This window comes from Gavia stellata, chromosome 9 (genome assembly GCF_030936135.1).
Source record: "Gavia stellata isolate bGavSte3 chromosome 9, bGavSte3.hap2, whole genome shotgun sequence".
NCBI lineage: Eukaryota > Metazoa > Chordata > Aves > Gaviiformes > Gaviidae > Gavia > Gavia stellata.
In genome coordinates this window covers 26,402,858-26,423,007 of record NC_082602.1, presented here as the reverse complement: position 1 = coordinate 26,423,007, position 20,150 = coordinate 26,402,858, and the positions used below count along the sequence as shown (strand labels likewise).

General features: G+C 48.3%; 1 protein-coding gene across 1 annotated transcript; it reads left to right on the top strand.

Moving 5' to 3' along the window:
- The first annotated feature begins 2,504 nt into the window (after positions 1–2,504).
- Positions 2,505–19,923, top strand: ACTR1A (actin related protein 1A). Its single transcript, XM_059820916.1, has 11 exons — positions 2,505–2,583; positions 8,363–8,427; positions 9,338–9,413; positions 10,191–10,316; positions 11,109–11,233; positions 11,556–11,772; positions 14,905–14,997; positions 15,736–15,910; positions 16,804–16,865; positions 17,240–17,280; positions 17,652–19,923. The coding sequence occupies exons 1-11, from the start codon at positions 2,536–2,538 to the stop codon at positions 17,752–17,754; spliced, it is 1,131 nt and encodes a 376-aa protein (XP_059676899.1). The 5' UTR covers positions 2,505–2,535; the 3' UTR covers positions 17,755–19,923.
- The last annotated feature ends 227 nt before the right edge of the window (positions 19,924–20,150 follow it).

Below are 20,150 nucleotides of genomic sequence, written 5' to 3'. Positions count from 1 at the left end.
GTCAAGGAGGCGGGGACGGCGCGGCGGAGGCGGCTGGTCCCGGCGCGGCGCGGCCCACTCGGCTCGGCTCCGCTCCCGGCCCGACGCGCGCCCGGCCCGGCCCGGCCCAAGCGGCGCTGCGCGGCGCTGCGGGAGGAGGGGGCGGGCCCCGCTGCCTGGGCGACGATGAGTGTCACGGCGGCTCCGCCAATGGCGGCGCGCGGCGCGGATAGGCGGCCGCGCCTCTCCCCACGCCACGCCGCCAGCGCGCCCCCTAGCGGCGGCGGCGGGGCGGGGCGAGGGGCGGGGCGAGGGGCCCCGTGAGGCGCTGAGGGGAGCGCGGTAGGGAGAGCTGCCGGCGGGGACAAGGGGCTGTAGGAGGGTCCCGTGGGCGTGAGGGAGGGCCTGGGGGGGGACAGGAGGTTACCGGCACCTGGGTGGGCCTGAGGGAAGAGGAGGGGTCGCCGCGGGGCAGCCTCAGGGCTGGCCCCGCGGCGGGGAGGGGTGAGAGGCCTGGGCAGCGCCGGGGGGGGCAGGGGGCCCGGTGGCGGGGGGCCTGGGGCAGGGACCTGTTGGGCATCTTCCCCGGCCCTGGCTCGCCCAGGGGGCTTACAGCAGGGCAGGTCCCGTCCCGGGGCACCTCCCTGGCCACAGCCACCCCCGGCCTCGACACTCAAGCCTGGGTCAATGTTACCTGAAGAATGAGGCTGTAAATTGCAGCAGTTCAGGAGCTGCTTCTGTTGGACCTCACCTGTCCGCACAGCAGGGCCCAGGACAGAGCTGGGTGTGAGGCTTAGCACTCATCTCCGTGCTGTTCATAACCCTATGGTTCTGCGGGACCACGGCTGTGCTCCGAGATGTGGCCCGCTAACAGCCTTTTTTCCTTTACTACTGCTCTTAACAGTTTTTGTTACTACTATCTTTATACCTTGTCCAGTCCTCACAGCGCCTTTATTCTCCCTATGCACCTTTCTGTATTTGTAGGTACTTCAGAGGCGGCTGTGAAGCAGTGCAAACAGGTGAACTTCGAGGGCTGTCTAATCGAGGATCTTACCCTGTGTACTAAGCACACTGACGATCTGGCTCGTTCCTGAGTTGCAGCTACATCTGTGGTTGTGCAAAGCCTTGTATGTACATGTGAGCCAGCGTGTGTTCAATAGTCCTACACATCTTTGCTAGAACAGGGTCCTGCTTTTTAATCAGCACAGAGAAAAAATTAGCTATAGAGTGCTGAGAGGATAGCATGAGTGCTCCTGCTTGTTGCATTTCTCATTTAAATAGCTGAGAGTTTATTCTAAAATCAGTGTTCACAACATACCTTTTAGGAGAGCACATATAGTCAAGAAGCTGGCAAGCAGACAGATGACTATCCACCAAGAAAGGAGGTGAGCAGCTGGTATTCTCATGAATCACTGCTTCCCACAGTGAACAATACTTCACTTGTCCCGTTACTGTGATACTGCTTTTTGTGACATCTGCCTGAGAAGTCAATTGCAGTCAACTGAGAAGGTAAATATAAGAGTCATGTATGAAATGCCGTGTTGGCTTAATACACACATAATGAGTCCCTCCTGGCATTTACTGAGGTGATACAATACTGGTCTTGAAATAATGTAAACCCCTCCATCCTGTCGTACAAACCCCCCCCTCTTTTACACTAGGCGAATGGTGAAAGTCACTAAAGATAAATATCTGAGATGAGACTATTTGGCTGGGCTAAAGGCAGAAATTGCAGAAGAAGAGTCTCAGTGTCTGCATGAAAGGTGCGGGACAAGACAGGTGAGTTCCGAGTCAGCCTTCATGTACACTTACTGGCAGTGAAGTTCATTGTAAATGATTTCAAGACCCAGTGTTGTTGCTCAGAGTTTCAAGTAAATGTCTCATTTTAGTGTCTTTGTTGTCAATTACTCAAAGTGCTTTTAGAACATGCAGCAGATGGAGAACAGGGAACACATTGTTTAATACTAGGGTGCCTATTATGTGCATTCTTTGTACCGACTCTTCTTTGCTGGTTGCCATGCCTCAAAAAATGCAGAGAAACCAAGTAATAGAGAGAACAGATGCGTGATGACCAGCACTTTGTAGAGATGATCCCACGAAATGATGCGACAGTAAAACGCTTTCATTAGTGATAGATTCCCTCTACAGAAGGCGATGTGGTCATTTTTTCTCTTTTCCTATCAGAAAAATTAGGGGAAAAAATCTATTAAACTGGAAAGCAGCCAACTGAAATCCAGTGCTTTTTGGTGGAAGTGCACAGTTGCCCCCTGGAACACAACAGCCACCACCCCACTCAGGTTTCACGCCGAAAAGGCCGTTTCCAGGCCGTGGGGTTTTATTCAGCGTTTCCTTTTTTCCCGCACTACATCTCCCGGCATGCCCCGCTCCCGGCGCGCCTTCCCGGCAGGCGGCGCGCGGGCCCCAGACTACACTTCCCAACAGGCACCGCTGCTGGAGGAATACATCACCCAGGCGGCTCCGCGCCGTCGTTCCGCGCATGCGCCGCGGAGGGCTGGGCTGTTGCTCCCTGACGGGTGGCTGCGGCGGGTCCTCGCCATGGAGTCCTACGACGTGATAGCGAACCAGCCCGTCGTGATAGACAACGTGAGTGCGGGCGGCAGCGCGTCCCGGGAGCAGGGAGGGCGGGAAGGGCCCGCGGGCCGCAATCCCTTTGTCATCGGGGACGGCCGCGCCCCGCCCGCCGGCCCCCCCCCCCCCCGGCTGGCCTGGCCGCCGCCTCGGGCCCTCGTACGGCGCCGTACGCTGCGTCCTCTCAGGCCGCCGCTGGGGCGGGGCCGCCGCCCTTCGGCGCATCGCGATTGGCTGAGGTGCCTGCCTGTCACCCGCCGGAGGGCCGCTGCCCCTCGCTGGTGGGGAGCGGCCCCCGCCGCCGCCGAGGTGCCTGCTGGCTGGGAGGGGCGGGGCGACTCCATTGGCTGAGGCGGCTGTCAGTCAGCGGGGGCAGCCCGCTGTTACCTGCCGAAGCGGGGCTCCTCACGGCCCGCCCTTGCGGAGAGCACCTGTGTTCATTGGCAGCTAGAGCTGTCCGTCAGGCGGGGCTGTACCCCCCGGCTCTGCGGCCCCGCCCTGTCCCTCTTTGTGCCTGAGGGACAATGGGGGCTGGTGGGCCCGGCCTTGGCCGGACTCCCAGCATGCTCTGGGGGCAGGCCTTGGCCCGACTCCCAGCATGCCCTGGGGGTGTCTGCTCTTCTCTCTTGGACCATGCTGGAGATGATACCCTGCAGCCAAGCCCCCATCACAGGGCAGCTCCTTGGCAGGCCCAGGAAAACAGGAACAGCAACCCCCAGTACCAGCAACCTCCACCCAGCGCATCCAGCCTAGTGGTCACAGCAAGGGAGTGCTGGCACCCAAGGCATGGATTCCCATGCTAAAGCCTGCAGGAGGCAGAGCTCCTGAAGGAACTGCTCCCAGCATGGGTTGCATCAGCTTTAATTTGACGGTGGGGTGTGGTGTCACAGATGGCTGCTCCTAGCTGATAATGCTTCTCATTAGCTCAAAGCAGACCTTCAACCTGTGTGGGTAATAGCTCAGTTTGAGATGAATGAGAGTGATTGCGTGCCTTGGTGAGATACTTCTGGGTCCAATTCTGATTAGCCCCATCCATGCTGGCCTCCCAAGAGAAAGGACTATCCAGGAAGGGGTGGGAGGGCCTGTCTTTGAGGGAGCCTCCTTTGGTGTACTGAATCATAAATTCATGCTCCTCCCTTCTGACCTCTACTGCCAGTGGTTCAGATTTCCTTGTTTCAGAGGGTCAGTGTTGTGCTCCCTTCTTTCTCCATCATCTTAATTTCTGCTGAATCTTTTTGCCATATGACACGCGGGCTTGCTAGCCTAGCACTTCTCAACCTATTGCACTTTTTTTTACCGTAAGCTGAATGATTGTAGGTCTTCTCAGATCAAGCTAATTATTCTTCTGACCCCTTCTTTATTGTTGATCCCAATTTCCTCTCTACCACTTGGGCTCTCTGATACAGTTTTGGTTTTGTTCCTTCCCCTGGAATTGCAGCAGAGAGATTAGGTTAGACATTGAAGGAAAATGTCTAATGGGAGAGGAGATTAAGCAGTAGAATTGACTGTGTGGAGAAAAACATGTTATCTTCTTTACTGGAGACATTAAAGAATAAGTTAGGTTGATTGTTCTTAGACATGACTGTAGTAACACTGACCTTGCTGTGGTGCCGAGTGATTAGCTAACCATTAAAGTTATTTCCAGGCACTCTGGTACTGTGAGGATGAGTTTGTTGTGCTATAGTCATATAATACCAGCCTATATCTAATTTCAGCCTGCCCTTTTGTTATTTAGCGCAATGATTGCTGCCCCTGCTTCAGACCTGAAGAAGGGCTCATGTGCCAGCAATTGACTCTGTTTCTTTTCTCATTTTATCAGTTGGTCTTATAAAAGCTAATTCTTCTTGTTGCCTCTCTGATAAATGAGTTCCTTCCCCTCCCTGTGCAAGGAGCAGAATGAAGCAGTTGTTGTGACATCTGCCTTTAACGCTGGCGGGCTGTCAGCCGAGTAGCCTTGTGGTGACACTGCATTTTTGGTAGTCTTCTGAGTTCAGGCAGGATGGGAAGTGGAGCTGCACAGAGCAGGTACTGCTATTCCTGCTGCCTCATTACTGCTTCTCCTCAGAGAGCTGCAGGCAGCTTTTCAAGGCTGAACAGTTGCCTGTCTGATGTATGTGTCTGTATGGGAGGGGGAAATGAGGTACTGAGCTGGTGAACGAGCCAGATCCGCCCAGTCCCAGCTCTGCTCTAGTATCTTGGATTGTTCCAAAAGAACATTAAGGTATGTAGTTAAAAACTCAACAAGGAGTGTTTTTTTTCTCTTACCAAACAATATGCTCAGCTTCATGTTTTCAGCAGAGAGTTTTGTAATACACAGTGAGAGGTTGGAGCTGTACCTCAGCACAACCTTCATACTCTTCATTGTCTAATAATTATTTTTAAGAGTTGTGTTCCCATCTTGCACTCCAGCAAGCTCTCTCTGAAATAAGTGGTCTGGGAGCCCTGATGACCATAATGCACATGTAAATAGACAGCATGGTTCAGATGTGGCCTAAGTAAGTGCAAATTCCTTGACCTCCATGGAATTGTCTCTGTTTACATGAAAGAGGATAAAATTTGACTTTGTAGTCTAAGTGGTGGCATTTTAAGCAGCTGAGCTGTCAGTAAGGGCCGTTGTGTCTTTGGTTTGTTCTTGATTTTGTAAAACGTGTATCTAATAAAATAGTTTTAGGACAGTGTGAAACGGGCATTCTCCATAAAAAGTGCTACGCGGCAGATTGACTCTCTTGGTGATTTCCATTTAAATTTGAGTCCTAAATGCATCAAGATGAATGAATCAATAACTGACTAGCTACAGAGCTAGCGGAAGAGGCATGTTCAGTTACTTCAAGGTACTCACAAGACTTTTCCTTGAGATTATCTTCCTTGACCTTTACATTTGACACGTAGTTTTTCTTTCTTCTTTTATTCTTTTGCTCAATTAAAAAAAAAAAAAAACCACAAAGCAAACAAACAAAATGGGATGAAAGGACAGCCAGGATAGTTACTGGTGAAAGGATGTTAATTTTGAGATTTTTTTTAAGTTTTAATAAGTCAGAGCTTGTAGCAGAAGGGAGGATGCTTTTTTTTTTTTTTTCTTGTTTGAAACAAAGATGAAAAAACAGGTCTTTACGTTAAACCTTCTGAATCATTGAATCATCCAAGGTTATCTCTAAATTTTAACCTTCTCCTCTCATTGTATAGGAGTCTCAAAATGGTCTATAATAAATACATTTATGCAGTGCACACATCTTCAAAGAAGTAAAATGTTTTCAAGAAAAATTGAATAGGTCAGAAAGTGCTGTCAGATCTTTGTAGTGCAGAGATAGCAAACAGCTGTGCTCGGTTTATTCCCAGGCACTTGGAAGCACAACTGTGTTGAAGTCCCATCCTACCAGCACATGAAAAAAAGTCATTTATCTTTGATTCCAGCTAGGAGTTCAGAACTACCAACACATTTGGTTAACTTCAAACTTCAATATGTAAATCTTAAAATGCATAACTTGCTGGGAATCTCACCGGGACACGCTGGGTAATTTTTGGCATGGCATAAGGACGTTTCGATCTCTGCGTTAAAATAGGAGCATCATTGTTCTCCTGAAACCACTTCCCAGCAGCAGACTGTGCTGGCAGCAAGATCAGTCATTATCTTAAATAAAATATTCAATAAGCACAATATTCTGATGTGGTTACATGACTGCGTTTGTTTCAACTTCTTTGCTACAAGGCTTGACAAAGGATGGTATTATTTCCCAGGTATAGAGTTGTTTATAAGATATGACGAGGAAAAACAAAATAGTGGTTTTGGTTTATTCCTTTCTTGACTTTGAAGTGAATAGCCAGAAGAGAGTCTGTCTAAAGGGAAGTCTTCTTAACACTTCACAGGCCACTTTGTCACACCAGTACCTGTTAGCACAGACCTTGGGAGTCCTTACTTGCCCAGAGGGAGTAGTCCTGCCCAGGTGCCAGCTTGGGCGTGCTCCTTGAACCAGCCTGGCTGCAGACATTTGTCAGGAGACTAGTATTCGAGCCATCTGTCTTTTATAACTAGCTAGGTCTGGTTTGCAGAGTATTCCTGATACTCATCTCTTACAGATGTGTCCTGGCAAATCTGACTCTGGCAGTTTTAAGGCAGAAGTGTCCCAGCTCTGGTGGCAGAGCACACATGCTCTGTGCAAAGCCCGGCACCTCGGCTGAAACTGCTGATGAAAGTAGCTTGGGAATAAGGCACTGGACTGTGAACTGGAGAGGCCTGGGCCGCCCTGCATTCCTTTCTGCTGAGCCTGCTCTGGCTGGTAACCTCTGGCACTGGGGCAGGCAGCTGGGATGGCGCCATCAGAAACTGCTGCAGCCAGAGCTTGTCTGGCAGAGCCCTGAGCAACTCATTTGGCCTCAGCCTCCAAGTGAAAACAGTGACGCTGACCCAAGCAGAGGTGGTGGGAAGGGGAAAGCAGTGGAGGAGCTGCGTTGCTACTCATTTTAAAATGCTCTGGGGCAGCCAAAATATTTTTTTGGCCTCATAAATAGAGCAGTCCTGCTGCAGAGCCATTGAGAGTGAATAGGCACTTCATAGATCACTGATTTCGGTGCAAATTCACATGCTTTGCTCCCAGTACAGGATAAAATGGAACTGCTCCTCTTTCTGCAGAAGAGCTTGCTCCCATGGTAGTCTGGGATTATCGGTGAAACAGCTTATCTGAGGAGATCCTATGAAAATCCGCTCCCTAGCAAAACTTGGGTGTTCCTGCAAGCTGCTCATTGTTTCAAGATACCATTCCCTTGTGCAGGGAGAGGAAATGGAGGAGGGGAAGGAGTCAGCACAGATCCAAGTTGATGACGGGGTTCCCAGGGTGCCTCCGGATGATACTGACGGGGATGGGAGCTGTGGGGCCAGATGCCCAGCACTGACTCCCTGCCAGGGCCTCCCTGTGGCTGGTTTTACCCACTCTGTGTTTGCTGCTTCTGCTGCTTTGAATGTCGCAGAAGGCTTTTTGGATTTGCGCCTTTCTGACTGCCATACCTAGTCTCTTCTTCCTTGTCCCTTTTAAACAAGCCCTATCCTGTCAGCCACTCTTCCTGCCTCCAGCCCTTCCCCTTGCAGTCTGACTGGCACCTTTTGTTCTTTCCAGACTCCAGTCTGGTTTACTTTTCAGTGTCTTTTCTAACCAGATTTCTGTGACCTGCCTCTTTAGCGTTAGCTAGTTTATCCACCACCTGATCTTCTTTTCCCTAGTCTCCACTCCAACCTGTTTGACATGGTCCTTTCCTACTCCCTTTTCTGAGTTTATCCACCCTCCCTCCACCTTCTCTAAATCTGCTGCTTCTGAGACGCGTACAGCCTTCATTGTCCCCTTTTTAGCAGTGGCCCCTGAATCTGGCAGGGTTCGGTTGCTCTTGCTGGGCTTTCTGGAGTGCTCTCCTCCACGCAGAGAGTATTTAAGATCGATAGAAAACTGCAGAGCTGGGATTTAGCCTCCTGCACCCCTAGCAATAGCATTGGGTAGAAAAATACTTCTCTATACGGAGCAGCATTTGGGTGTGTACGCAGAGCAGTTCCAGGATGCTCCCGGGTTTTTGTGCCGTATGTGATGTGTTGCTGCCAGGGAGGGTGCCAGTTACTCCCCTCTAGTGGCCAACCTGGCCTGCTGGCACCTTCCCATCCCCAATGCTGCCTGGAGAATCAATCCCTGGGGAGCTTTATTCCTAGTAAAAAGGAGAGGATCTGGCAGTGCTGATGTACTTTGCTACTCCTTTAAGACTTGCAAAGATGACTGACTGAATGATAAGCTCACGTATTTATATGTTCCTCCCACAGGGCTCGGGCGTGATTAAAGCAGGTTTTGCAGGTGATCAAATACCAAAATACTGCTTTCCAAACTAGTAAGTACTTTGCTGGTCTTGGTAAGTTCTTAGTACCATGTACCAATTCTTTGATACGTAGAGGGAAAGAATGGTCCACTTTTGTAACTGGAGAAATGGGTTTTTAGAATGGAGATTCTTTTTCTGCCTGCTGCACAGAATCATCAGGGAGAGGAGATCTCTGTTACTACGTATTTTGATATTTTCTGGGGGTGGAAAACACAAACCATAAAAGATGACTTATCACTTTGTCAGGCACAACACCCAAAGCTGCAGGATCCTTTAGTCTTGAGACATTAGGACACCAGGAGAAAGACAAAGTTGGGATGAGAGGTGTGAAGACTTCTATATTTCTTTGGTGTGTGGTCTGACGTTTTGATTCCTGCCAAACTTCCTTGGAAGTTTTATGAGAGTTTTACTGGAAGGAGGACTGCTGGATCAGGAACTCAGGATAGTTACTGGCTTTTATTTTCAATAGGGTGGGTTTTTAATGAGTGTATTTTTGTTCTGAGCAATGTGTTCTGTATGGTGAGGTGGGGTACGGGACTATAAATGTCTAATCTGAGAAGCCTACCTGAGGTTGGGCAACACCATGTGGATTTATCAGCTCAGACCATTGCTCAGTCTAGCCATGTTCACCCCAGGCATTGTTGGAACAAATAAGTCCTGAATCGTCAGGGAAAGTGTGGCCAGACTCATCTGGCTTATGTCCTGCCAGTTCAGAAGTGTCTACACTATGTTCCCTTCACCTCTGATTCTGAGATGAGCTCAGATAGAGCAAACCTGAGTCTGCCTGCACTTGGTAGTGCCCCAGACTGACCTATCACCTTAGAAAGTACTGGTTAGGAGAGAGAGGAACACAAAGTAGTTAATCCTTGGGTGCATCTGAGCTCTCTCTCTAGAAGCATTTACACTCTTGCCTCTGTTCTAGTGTGGGCAGACCAAAGCATATCCGCGTTATGGCTGGTGCTTTAGAAGGGGACATTTTCATTGGTCCAAAGGCAGAGGTAAGAAAACCTGTATACTGCACTTCTCCATATATCTTGGTATGCTGCTGTAAGGAGGGGCTGTAGCAGTTGTGCTTGAAAGGGATGTGGTACCTTGGTATCAGCATATAGATCAGAAGAGCAGAATAGATTGTCACTTTTAAGTGTGTCCAAGGTGGAGCAGGAAGCTTCATGAAATTCTTGTGCCGACCTGCTGACCACAGACCTTTTTCGCAAGTCCTTCTATCTCTCTCCTTTTTTTCTAGGCTACTTCTAGGTCTGTATGGTTACATGCCCATTTTTTGGACTCAGAACTTTAGAAATGGACCCTACTTGGTTGCCTTTTGTCTCCCTGGTGTGGGCAAGAAGCTTGCTTTCCACAGTCCTGCTTTTGTCAGCGTGTAGTTGTATGGTCTCACATTTCTTGTGAGCCGTCTGAACTACATTCCCCAATACCATCCTGTTATGTTTTATATCATAACTGAGCTGGTAGAACAAAGATAGAGTTTGATAGGTGTCTGTATGTTGGCTGAAAACTGTTAGGATGGAATGTGCTCTGCAAACACCAGACTTTCCTACTTGGTATAGAAAGGCCTTGTTTAGTCTCATGAATACTTCTCTCGGAGACATGTTTGTGATTAATGTTCAGTTTTTGCCCTATATGCTAGAGATAAGTTGTCTCTTAGTGGAATCGAAAATAAGTGAGTCTGACAGATTAAATCATAGTCATAGGACTCAGAAATGTGATAGTTTGAGTGTCTGACAGGTTATGCTCTATGGTTGTTTCTGTTTGCTCAGGAGCACAGAGGTCTTCTCTCGATCCGATACCCGATGGAACACGGCATAGTGAAGGACTGGAACGACATGGAGCGCATCTGGCAGTATGTTTATTCAAAAGATCAGCTTCAGACATTCTCAGAGGAGGTGAGATACCTCATTATGCAATGGCACAAGTGTCATTCAGTGTGTATATAACACCAGGAGCCTTGGAACTCCAGGAAAGATATGGGACTTTTCATTTGTTCTTCTTTCTAAATGTGTCTGTTGTTAAATTGGGCTCTTTCACCTCTCAGGACATACTGCACAAGAACTGTCCAAGCAGAATTCCTCCCCACATCTAATGTTCTGGCCTCACTGAAAATCTGACTTTGAACATTTGTTATGCACACTCTCTCTAATGATTCTGCTCTAGGCCAAGTGTTTCTACCCTTTCCTGTCCTGCCTGCGCATCAGGCATATCCACTCAGCAATGATATGATTTGAAGTGAGGAAGGAGAAAACCACAGTCCTGTGGTCTGGAAGGAGCTGACAAAAGAATTATTAAATGACTGAGACCAATAGGTTTTATAAGTGGAGTAGGAATATTTCTGCCTGCTCATGCTGAGACCATATACCTTCACCCTTTCTTAGGGTCTGTGTATTTTGGCTAATCTGGATGACTTTTGGCACTGAGAGTCATCTTATTCATCTTTCACAGGACAGGGCCACTCACAGAGTAGGTTTTCTAACACTTCTTCATAACTAGACCAGAGCCCTGCTGGTCCTCCAACTTACTAGAGGTTATTTACAGTCTAACACAGCTCAGTACCTAAAATTACTCCCTCTCTTGCACCAGTAGTTCCTAAAGTGAATAAATATGCAGAGCAGAAATTTCCAGGAACACACATCTAGCTGCCTCCTGGTTATTGCAGCACGGGTCCTTCTTTTCTTTACCAGCATCCTGTGCTACTGACGGAAGCACCCCTAAACCCACGCAAGAACAGAGAGCGTGCTGCTGAGGTGTTTTTTGAGACCTTCAATGTGCCAGCGCTATTCATCTCCATGCAAGCTGTGCTTAGCCTGTAAGTGTGTTTGTCTTTGATTTGTGCTTGTGAGATGTTGCTCTGAAATCCATTTTTTTCACAAACAAAAAAACCCAACCCACAGAAGTCCATGCTGATATCTGACTTATCCCCTTTTCAAGCAAGAACTGAAATTCAATTTTAATTTATGTAAGAAAGAGTTTACAGGGATTTGCTGAACTATGATGAGAACTAGGTTTTTGGGTTTTTCTAGCCCCTGTTCATGTGAAGTCTCTGCTCCCTCAGTTGAGCCTGGATGTGCTGCCTGCTTGGGGTCACTTTGAATTGCTTGTTCTGACTTGATTGTTTGCCCCTTTGCTAGCTACGCTACTGGGAGGACTACAGGAGTGGTGCTGGACTCCGGGGATGGTGTTACCCATGCGGTTCCCATCTATGAAGGCTTTGCCATGCCTCACTCCATCATGCGGATTGACATTGCTGGCCGCGATGTCTCTCGCTTCCTGCGTCTCTATCTCCGGAAGGAAGGCTATGACTTCCACACAACCTCCGAGTTTGAGATTGTCAAGACCATCAAGGAGGTGATGCACTGTCTGTTTCTATCCAAGAAGGCCTTTCTGCCTAAGGGACATTGTGACTCATGAAGCCTAGTGGGAAGTGCCAGCCTACCTAGCTCTGCACCTCATTCCTTTATCTACCTGAGGCAGACTAGGGCCGCTAAGATGATTAAGGGTTTGGAGCATCTCTCATGTGAGGAAAGGCTGAGAGAGAGCTGGGACTGTTGAACTGCGAGAAGAGAAGGTTGGGGAGGATCTCACGAGTGTGTATAAATGCCTGAAGGGAGGGTGCAAAGTAAACGGAGCCAGGCTCATTTCAGTGTCCAGTGACAGGACAAGTTGCACAAACTGAAGCACAGGAGGTTCTGTCTGAGCATAAACTTTTTTACTGTGAGGGTGATCAAGCACTGGCACAGGTTGTCCAGAGAGTTGTGGAGTCTCCATCCTTGGTGATATTCAAAAGCCATCTTGACGTCATGGTCCTGGGCAACCTGCTTTAGGTGACCCTGCTTGAACAAGGCGGGTGGACAAGATGACCTCCAGAGGTCCCTTGCAACCTCAGCCATCCTGTGCTCTGTGAGACTTATAGTCAAGGTCGCATCTAATCCCTACTGAGGGGCTGTTGACATGAAGGTGAAAACAGAGTGGTGGTTCAGAATCTGCTTTGCATTTATCTGTGCTGCAGTTTGTCAGGGTCTGATGATATCTTTCACTAGTGCTCGTTTACCCTTCAGGGCAAGGCTCTGGTAAAATCCATGCAGGCAGGGATCGCAAGTGGGATATTGCAAGTTGCTTTCCCCCTACCCCCTGCAGTCCGTGAAGGAATTCACTCACAGCATTCACGTTTACAAAAGCTTCCCCTCTTTATAGGGTCTGCAGTGTTTAGTGACCTCGGAGTTATGCAGCAATTTGGAAAGGTGTGATTAAGATCCCTAGCAAAGCAGTTACCTTGACTTCTCTTGTGTGCCAAGAGAGGAGGGCAGAGGTGGGACAGTGAATAGTAGCTCAGAGCTGGTGACTGCTCACAGCAGCTTTGCGACATTGCCGTGCTCACACAGACAGGTTGCTTTCTGATTTCAGCAAGGCTGTGTGTGACTTGGGGCTGCCTGTGCGTCCATGTCTTCAGTACATGGTGTCAATCCTCAGATCAGTACTGGCTGTGATTGCTGTGTGATGCCTGGCAATTGCTGCCATGCTGCAGACCCCCATCACAAGCTTTGATTGCTGCAGATAACTCTGTGCTGAGTCAGCAGCCTGTACCAGGGCTTGAAAGCGTTAATGAGCTATTCTTGAGCCTGTGACCTGACAGCAAAGGACCATAACAGTGGTTGTGCTTCATGTCACAGTACAGCTGAATGACTTCTGCCTGTTGCCCAGAGCAGGAGACTTCATAGGGTTCTGGGTTCTGACTCGGTAGCTGCTCTCTGTTCTACTAGTGCTGATTGCTGAATGAGAGAAAAAGCTGACAGGTGCAGATAACTGCAGCATCTGTGGACCAGAAGATCTAGTGATCAGAGACTTGCTGGAGAGCTCTTTGCTTCAGAAGAAGCCTGTTTTGTACCAAGCATCAGTTGCAGTGCAATTGTAATGACCTTATGTGACAAAGCAAGAAGCTTGCACTCTTCATAAATGGCCAAGGTTCCCTTTGCATCTTGGGTGATGAAACTATTAAAAGGTGTTGTGCTGACTGTTAAACACAACATCTTGCACCAATGAAGTCTTTTCTCTGGACTATTCACTTAGGGAAACAAAGATCAGGGGACAGTGAGCCAAGTCCTGCTTTGCATACTGACTACCTTCACCAGTGAGACTGATGAAGAAGGGAGGAAACAACCTGATGTTTGCTCTCCAGCCTACACCTTTTGCTTTTCTTTAAGATTAATTTTAGCTGCAGAAAGTGTTGCAGATTTCTAGGATATATGTGCCTGGAACTTGCAGTGAGGTTTCTGTTGATGATGGTGCCATTTATGACTTCATTTGCAAATCTGAGGGGTTGAGTGTGGCTTCATGTGTTTGCAGCTTTCTTGCCTCTGTAGAAGTTTGGATATGCAGCCTGAATGTACCGTGGCAAGCACAAAGCTGAGATCCTGTACGTGGGAGTTTCTCAGTCCCAAAAGCTGCTTGTGAATTGTTGGAATCTGTCTGACTTGACGTTTTTTGGTTTGGTTTTTTTTTTTTTTTTTTAGGGGGAAAAAAATTAGGAAAGAAATTTGGGGATGTTGGAAAGTCTAGAGGAGAAATTACCTTAAAAGGGGAACCCTTAATACCTACTTCAGTGCAAACATCATTCTCTGTTTCATGGTTTACTGTGAGGGCAGTCAAACACCCTCAGATTGTCCAGAGAGGTTTGTAGATTCTCCATCTGTGGAGATACTCCAAACATGACTGGACGTGGTGATGGGCAGCCTGCTCTAGCTGACCCTGCCTGAGCGGGGGCTTGGACTAGATAATCTCAAGAGGCCCCTTCCAACCTGAACATTTCTGTGATTCTGTTTTAGTTTTATTTTTTTTATCCCCAAATGATAACAGCTTGGAATAGCAAAGCTTCTGTGGAATAAAAAAATATGGGGTGCTGGAGCAGTTTGAAAAGTCAAAGTATTTTGTTTCCTGTAACTTAAAACGTAGGTGGGCAATGGGAAGTGAGCAGCTTAGATCGTGTTAAGAAATTTTTGCTGTTAGCTATTAGTTATTGTTTACCCTGTCGAAATGTAATAGTGGACTTTCTTCATGCTCCTAATCTGTTGCAAAGTTACCTGAGCCCACCTTTATACAAGGTTAATGTCACTAAAGGTGTTTCAGGTTCATGTTTTACTTTGCCCTACAGTAGGTTGGAAGTGCTCACAGGATAGTTACCCCACTGCGCTAGAGGGAGGTAACTTCTAAACAGTAAGAGAGAGCTGGAATCAAGAGGTGAGCAACAGCTAGAGGGGGTGTGAGCATCCTTGATGTCTCTAATCAACACATGGAGCTGTGGCATGAATAGGTTTTTTACCTGATGTGAACCCAAAAGGTCTTTTCACCAGCACAAAATATTGTTGAAATTGGTCTCCTCAAAGGGATACATGGATTTTGACTGTTACTGAGAAGAGTATTTTATTAGAGGTGTTTGGGTTTACCCTTCTCACCTCCCTCTCCCTGACTCTGTTTCCTCTCCAGCGTGCCTGCTACCTGTCAATAAACCCCCAGAAGGATGAGACTCTGGAGACTGAGAAGGCTCAGTACTACCTGCCAGATGGAAGCACTATTGAGGTTTGTAAGGACCGCTCTCAGAGGATTCCTAATGTGAAGCAGAGGGTTTCCAGAATAGCCTTCTACCTAGCGATGAGAAATATAATGCGGTGTTAGGTGGGAGGGGATAATTTTAAAAGACCAGAACTCATCCCAGGCTGTTGATGGGGCACTAGAATTTTTAGGGGAGGAAAGCGTTATTAGAAACCTCAAAACTTCTACTGGAAATCCTGTGTAAGGATGCAGCATCACCATGGGGACTCTGAGCTGTTTGAGTACAGGATCTAGCAAATCTTTATGCAGCTCAGGGATGGACTGTGGGTAGTTTAGCAGCTCACTAAATTCAGCAGTGGTTTTGTATGTGGCTTTTGTCCTGCCTAGAGGTGCAGAAAAAATTGCTTTGAAGAGTAAGTTAAGAATACTCCTCAAAAGACTGAGCCCTCTGTAGAATGGTTGAAGGAGAGGAAGTACAGGTCTTACCTCCAGCACCAGGGGTGGATCCGCTCCCTTTTCTGCCAGTGACTTGCTGTGTGGAGCTGAGCAAGTTTCTGCATCTCTTTCATCTGCAAAATGGAAATCGCGCCTTTTCTAGGTGCAGTAGACCAAACTGGAGTTCACTTGGGAGCTAGTGATGCAGCATGAACATCCAGGAAACTTTGTTACTCTGAAGTTTCACCTAAGAAAGGCAGGCCCAAACTGTAGACAGTGAACAGAGCCACACTGCTCTCTTTGCCTCTGTGCTAACTTCTCCCCTTGCAGATTGGCGCTGCCCGTTTCCGAGCCCCAGAGCTCCTGTTCCGGCCAGACCTGATAGGGGAGGAATGTGAAGGACTCCATGAGGTGCTCGTTTTTGCCATTCAAAAATCAGACATGGACCTGAGGCGAACACTGTTCTCCAACATTGTGCTGTCTGGAGGCTCCACACTTTTCAAAGGTTCCTGCCTCTCCTCTTTCAGTGGGCTGTGATGTAACTGATCTCTTGCTTCCTTCTCAGGCGAAACTGGGAAGATAGCCTAGATCACCAACTTGTCCTGTGGGGTGAGGGCTGTGGGAACTCTACTGTCTTACAGCGGGGTTACTGTCTAATTTTCTCAGTCCTAGTCATACCCTTCTAGGTATGCAAGACAGCTCTGCCCTTGTACATCTCTTCCTGGGCTTGAAGGGCTTTTATTATTTTTCCCCTATCACTCTGCCTATGTCAGGACTGAACAGCTGTGTTCATTCCTGCTGCTGTAGTTCAGGATATCTGAGACTAGGTATCTAAAAGGCTCTTGCATCTCCTAAGGTCCCTTTAGGTCTCCGGTATGTGAGAGAGTCCAACAGTCCTGGTGCTGCATGAAGTGTGAGCTACATGTGTGCAGAAAGCTTTCTACCCATCCTCTCAGGGGGTAGCTGGTCCTGAGCAGCTGGTCCCCATTGACTTAAAGATATCCTCTGCCAGAACCTGTCAGCCTCTTATCCATAGATGGACATCTACGGATAGGTCCTGGTCTTCCCATTCAAACCCTGCTCCCCTGTACAAATGGGCTGGACACAGGAGGAATGCCCAGGGAAGGAGACGGTCCTAGCTAAAAATCCTGTTTGCTCATCTCGAGTTGCTGCTGAGGGCTAGAGGCCATTGTGCCAGTGTTTGAGGTCTATCTATCTGAATGAGGCAAAATCCCATTATCTCACTGGCTGTGTTCTGTGCCTCTCCAAACCGGTCTCTCTGTGAGATCTGAAGTGGGATATTTGAATAGGACTGCATAGGACATGTCCACATTGTTAGTAGATGGAACTTGGGATTTTGCTGAGAGGCTCACACTACACATTTTCTGTCTTGTGTAGGCTTTGGCGACAGGCTGTTGAGCGAAGTGAAGAAACTAGCTCCAAAGGACGTCAAAATAAGAGTAGGAGCAATCTCTTTTGTGTTTATCACTTACTGTGTGTGGTGTTCTGTGGCCTTTAAAGAACCATGCTGAGAGTGCAGCTGCCACTTGCTTCAAACCAGAAACGACTTTCCTGAGACAGCCCAACAGTATTTGCTGTTGCGATGTAAACCTGTTTGATTTCATCACTGAGAAGGTAGTTCCTCTGACACTGTGACCCCTGTCCAGGATCCTGGACCACAGTGGCTGTTTGGGGGGGGCTGCTGAGTGTCTTTTGGGTGGGAGAGATCATACCTGTGTTTGTCAGCTGTTAGCCATACTGAAATGGGGGCAGTGTGCCAGGAGGAGCAGACTGGAGCTTGGGAAGGTACTGACTGATTCTCTCCTTCTCCCAGATATCAGCTCCTCAGGAGAGATTGTATTCCACGTGGATTGGGTATGTACCGCACAGTGACACGTCTTGCTGTGGGATGAGGGCTGGGGAGGAGCAGCCTGTCAGCACTCACACTGCTGTCCCTTCTGGTGCTGTGTGTCAGAAGGGTTTCATCCTTCAGCTGTGCGATGCTGCTCAGCGTGTTACTGGAGCAGCAATCAGCAGGTTGTTTGGGAGGGGGTGGCTGGTGCCAGGCCAGGCCAGGCGAGGAAGTGACTGTCCAGAGAGCGTTTCTGTTGCAGATAACTGGGAGCTTCAGCACCTTTCCGACGTGGGGAAGTGTCATGCAATAGAAACAGCTCATCTCTGCAGAGATACGATGAGAGTGCCCCCAACGTTTTCCTTTAACCCATAACATGCCTGTCTCTCCCCAGTGGCTCTATCCTGGCCTCACTGGACACCTTTAAGAAAATGTGGGTTTCGAAAAAGGAGTATGAAGAAGATGGAGCTCGTGCCATCCACCGAAAAGCTTTCTAGCCCTGGGACCTGTCCTCAGTCTCCTCTGAAGACTCACTTCAGTTCTAAACTCGCTTTTCTGAGTCCGAGTGTCTGAGAGCTGCCTGTGTGTGTGTGTGTGCCAGCATGCCCCGACATCACTGAGCAAAGACAACAGCAGCAGGAGGGTTGTATTAGTACTACTAACTACTTTTTTTTTTATTTTATTTTTGTTGTTTTGTTTTTTTTTTTTAAACAGAAAGGAGAAAATACCAATCTGAATTTCTCCAGAATGGCCCATTCCTTTTTCATTTCAGTCCCTTAATTTCTGTATCGCAATCACATTTGTCACTGTAAACAAGTAAGCAAAAACAAAGGGAACAGCTTATAGAAACTGCCTAGCCAGCCAGAAGGGAGCCAACCACTGCAGACTGCTCACGCAGACTTTAGTCAGCCTGACTGCAATGCCTGGATTGTCTGGAAACACATAGCTGAGGCCCCATAGCTACTTTCTTCTTCAGCAGTGTCTTCACCATCAGTAGGTTTTTGAAGTTGCTTTTAATATATTTTTTTACTAAGAGAAATCGCATTCTCAACAGTTAAGCCCATTTGCCCCCACTGTTTTTGGTGCGTGAGTGCGTGTATGTGTGTGTAACTTCTTTAGCCTGATGTGTGGGTCTGCACCACAGCTGGAGAAGTTGGTGATAGGACTTAGTTTGTATTGCATGGAGTAGAACAAAGCAAATCTAATCAGCTATCATTGTACTAGACGGTTATTCTCTCGTACCTTGTTTTAAATATCTTTTCTTCTCTGGAAGCAAGTGTCCCAGAGTGGGGGTGAAGGCACTTGTGTGTTCCCCCTCAATCTGCCAAGATTTACAGTGCTGAATTCTCATGTTCTTTCTCTGTAAGAGGCGAGGCTGTTTCCCTCCTTCCTGCCATGTCAGGGCAAAGGGAGCATGTATTTGCAGCCAGGCATAACTCTTGTGTACTTTATCCATTCTGGGGCAAAATAATAATTGGAAAGGTGCATTGTAATGTAAGAATTGTTTTATTTATTGAAATGTCTGAGGATATCTCAAATACTGACCACAGCACCTGGGAATTTTGCTTTGGGTCTTCTTTGAACACCTGTTACCTAGCTGTCTGTTTTTTGATATTAACACTGTTTACAGCACACATGCTTAGTGGAATAGCCAGCCTGCCCTGCAACACCACCCAGTAACTGCTCTTTAGGGAGCCTTGCTGTTCTCTATGAGTACACTAAATGAGAGGACGATAAGCTGTACCAGGATGTTGGTGTGAGCAGGAAGCTGTCACGATGGCTGTGTTCTGCTGTACTGCGTATGCCTTTCTGCTCACCTCATGGCTGCTGTGCTTCTACTGCTTTTACAGCTGTGGGCAGGCCTGCAGACCCGCTTGCGTTGGGTTGTGCCACTGTTTCCCCTTCAGGTTTTTCTTATGCGTTATTTGGTGCTCTTTTTTTTTTCCCCCCCAATGTGGATTTTCTGCAGTACCTGGCAGTAGCAGTGGAGCTGGAGTTGCTCGGTGGCAGTTCCTCCCTGTTCCCCTCCTTTCTGTTTCTTGCCACACATCACCTTAGGGTCACCCTCAAGCAAAGAGATGGGGTAAAAGCTGGAGGGCTGCTGCAGAGGCATGGCAAAAGCTGGTGCATTGCCTCAGCTGAGATGAGTGTAAGCAGCAGCATGCAGTGTGCTGACCCACGGGAACCACGTTCTTAGGGCTCACCGCTGGGCTCAGAGAGGCTGTATAGGCAGGCAGGTGTGGTGGTCACTTCCCAGCTGAGGCCAGGCTGCTTGGTCACCTACCCCCATCAGAGCAGACCGTTTTTTTTTTCAGCAAGAACCTGTCAGGTAGAAAAGAGCTGTCAATGCTCAGCCTTCTGCTGGAAAATCAGTTGTGTTCTTGCTGGTTTGCTGCAGTGTTCAGAGGGGATGCAGCAGCCCCCTCCTGCTTCAGTTACCACGTACCCCAGGCAGTGCCAGTGATCTCTTCCTCCCCTTCCCAGCCCCTCTGCTGGCCTTGCAGAAGCAGCAGTGCTCCATTTTGTAACCTGCAGCAACCAGACAGAAAGGTGCCATCTCCAATCTAGCATTTGTTTGATCTGTCTGACTGTTCCCTCGCACACTGTCCAAACCATGTTGCCTAGTGGTGCCCAGCATACTTAAATAAAGTCATTCATATACAACCCTCAAGCCTCCTGGCCTCATCTTCCCACATTTGCAATTTTAAGGAGGTAACTTGTGTTTTCTTGTCTGTGCATAATTGTTGCTGGCCAATTTCTGCAAGGAGACACCATCTCTGGCCCAGGATTGCCTTCCAAGTTTGAGGGAGGAGAGTCCTGGGCTGCAGCTGTGGTCTGCACTGGTGGTGTCCAAAGCTGCTCTCCTCCTCAGGGGCCATTATCCCCGAGACCT

Coding starts and splice junctions, on each gene's coding strand:
- ACTR1A (XM_059820916.1), top strand. CDS start 2,536: ATGGAGTCCTACGACGTGATAGCGAACCAGCCCGTCGTGATAGACAAC. Junction 9,414..10,190: donor TCATTGGTCCAAAGGCAGAG/GTAAGAAAACCT, acceptor CTGTTTGCTCAG/GAGCACAGAGGTCTTCTCTC. Junction 10,317..11,108: donor TTCAGACATTCTCAGAGGAG/GTGAGATACCTC, acceptor TTTCTTTACCAG/CATCCTGTGCTACTGACGGA.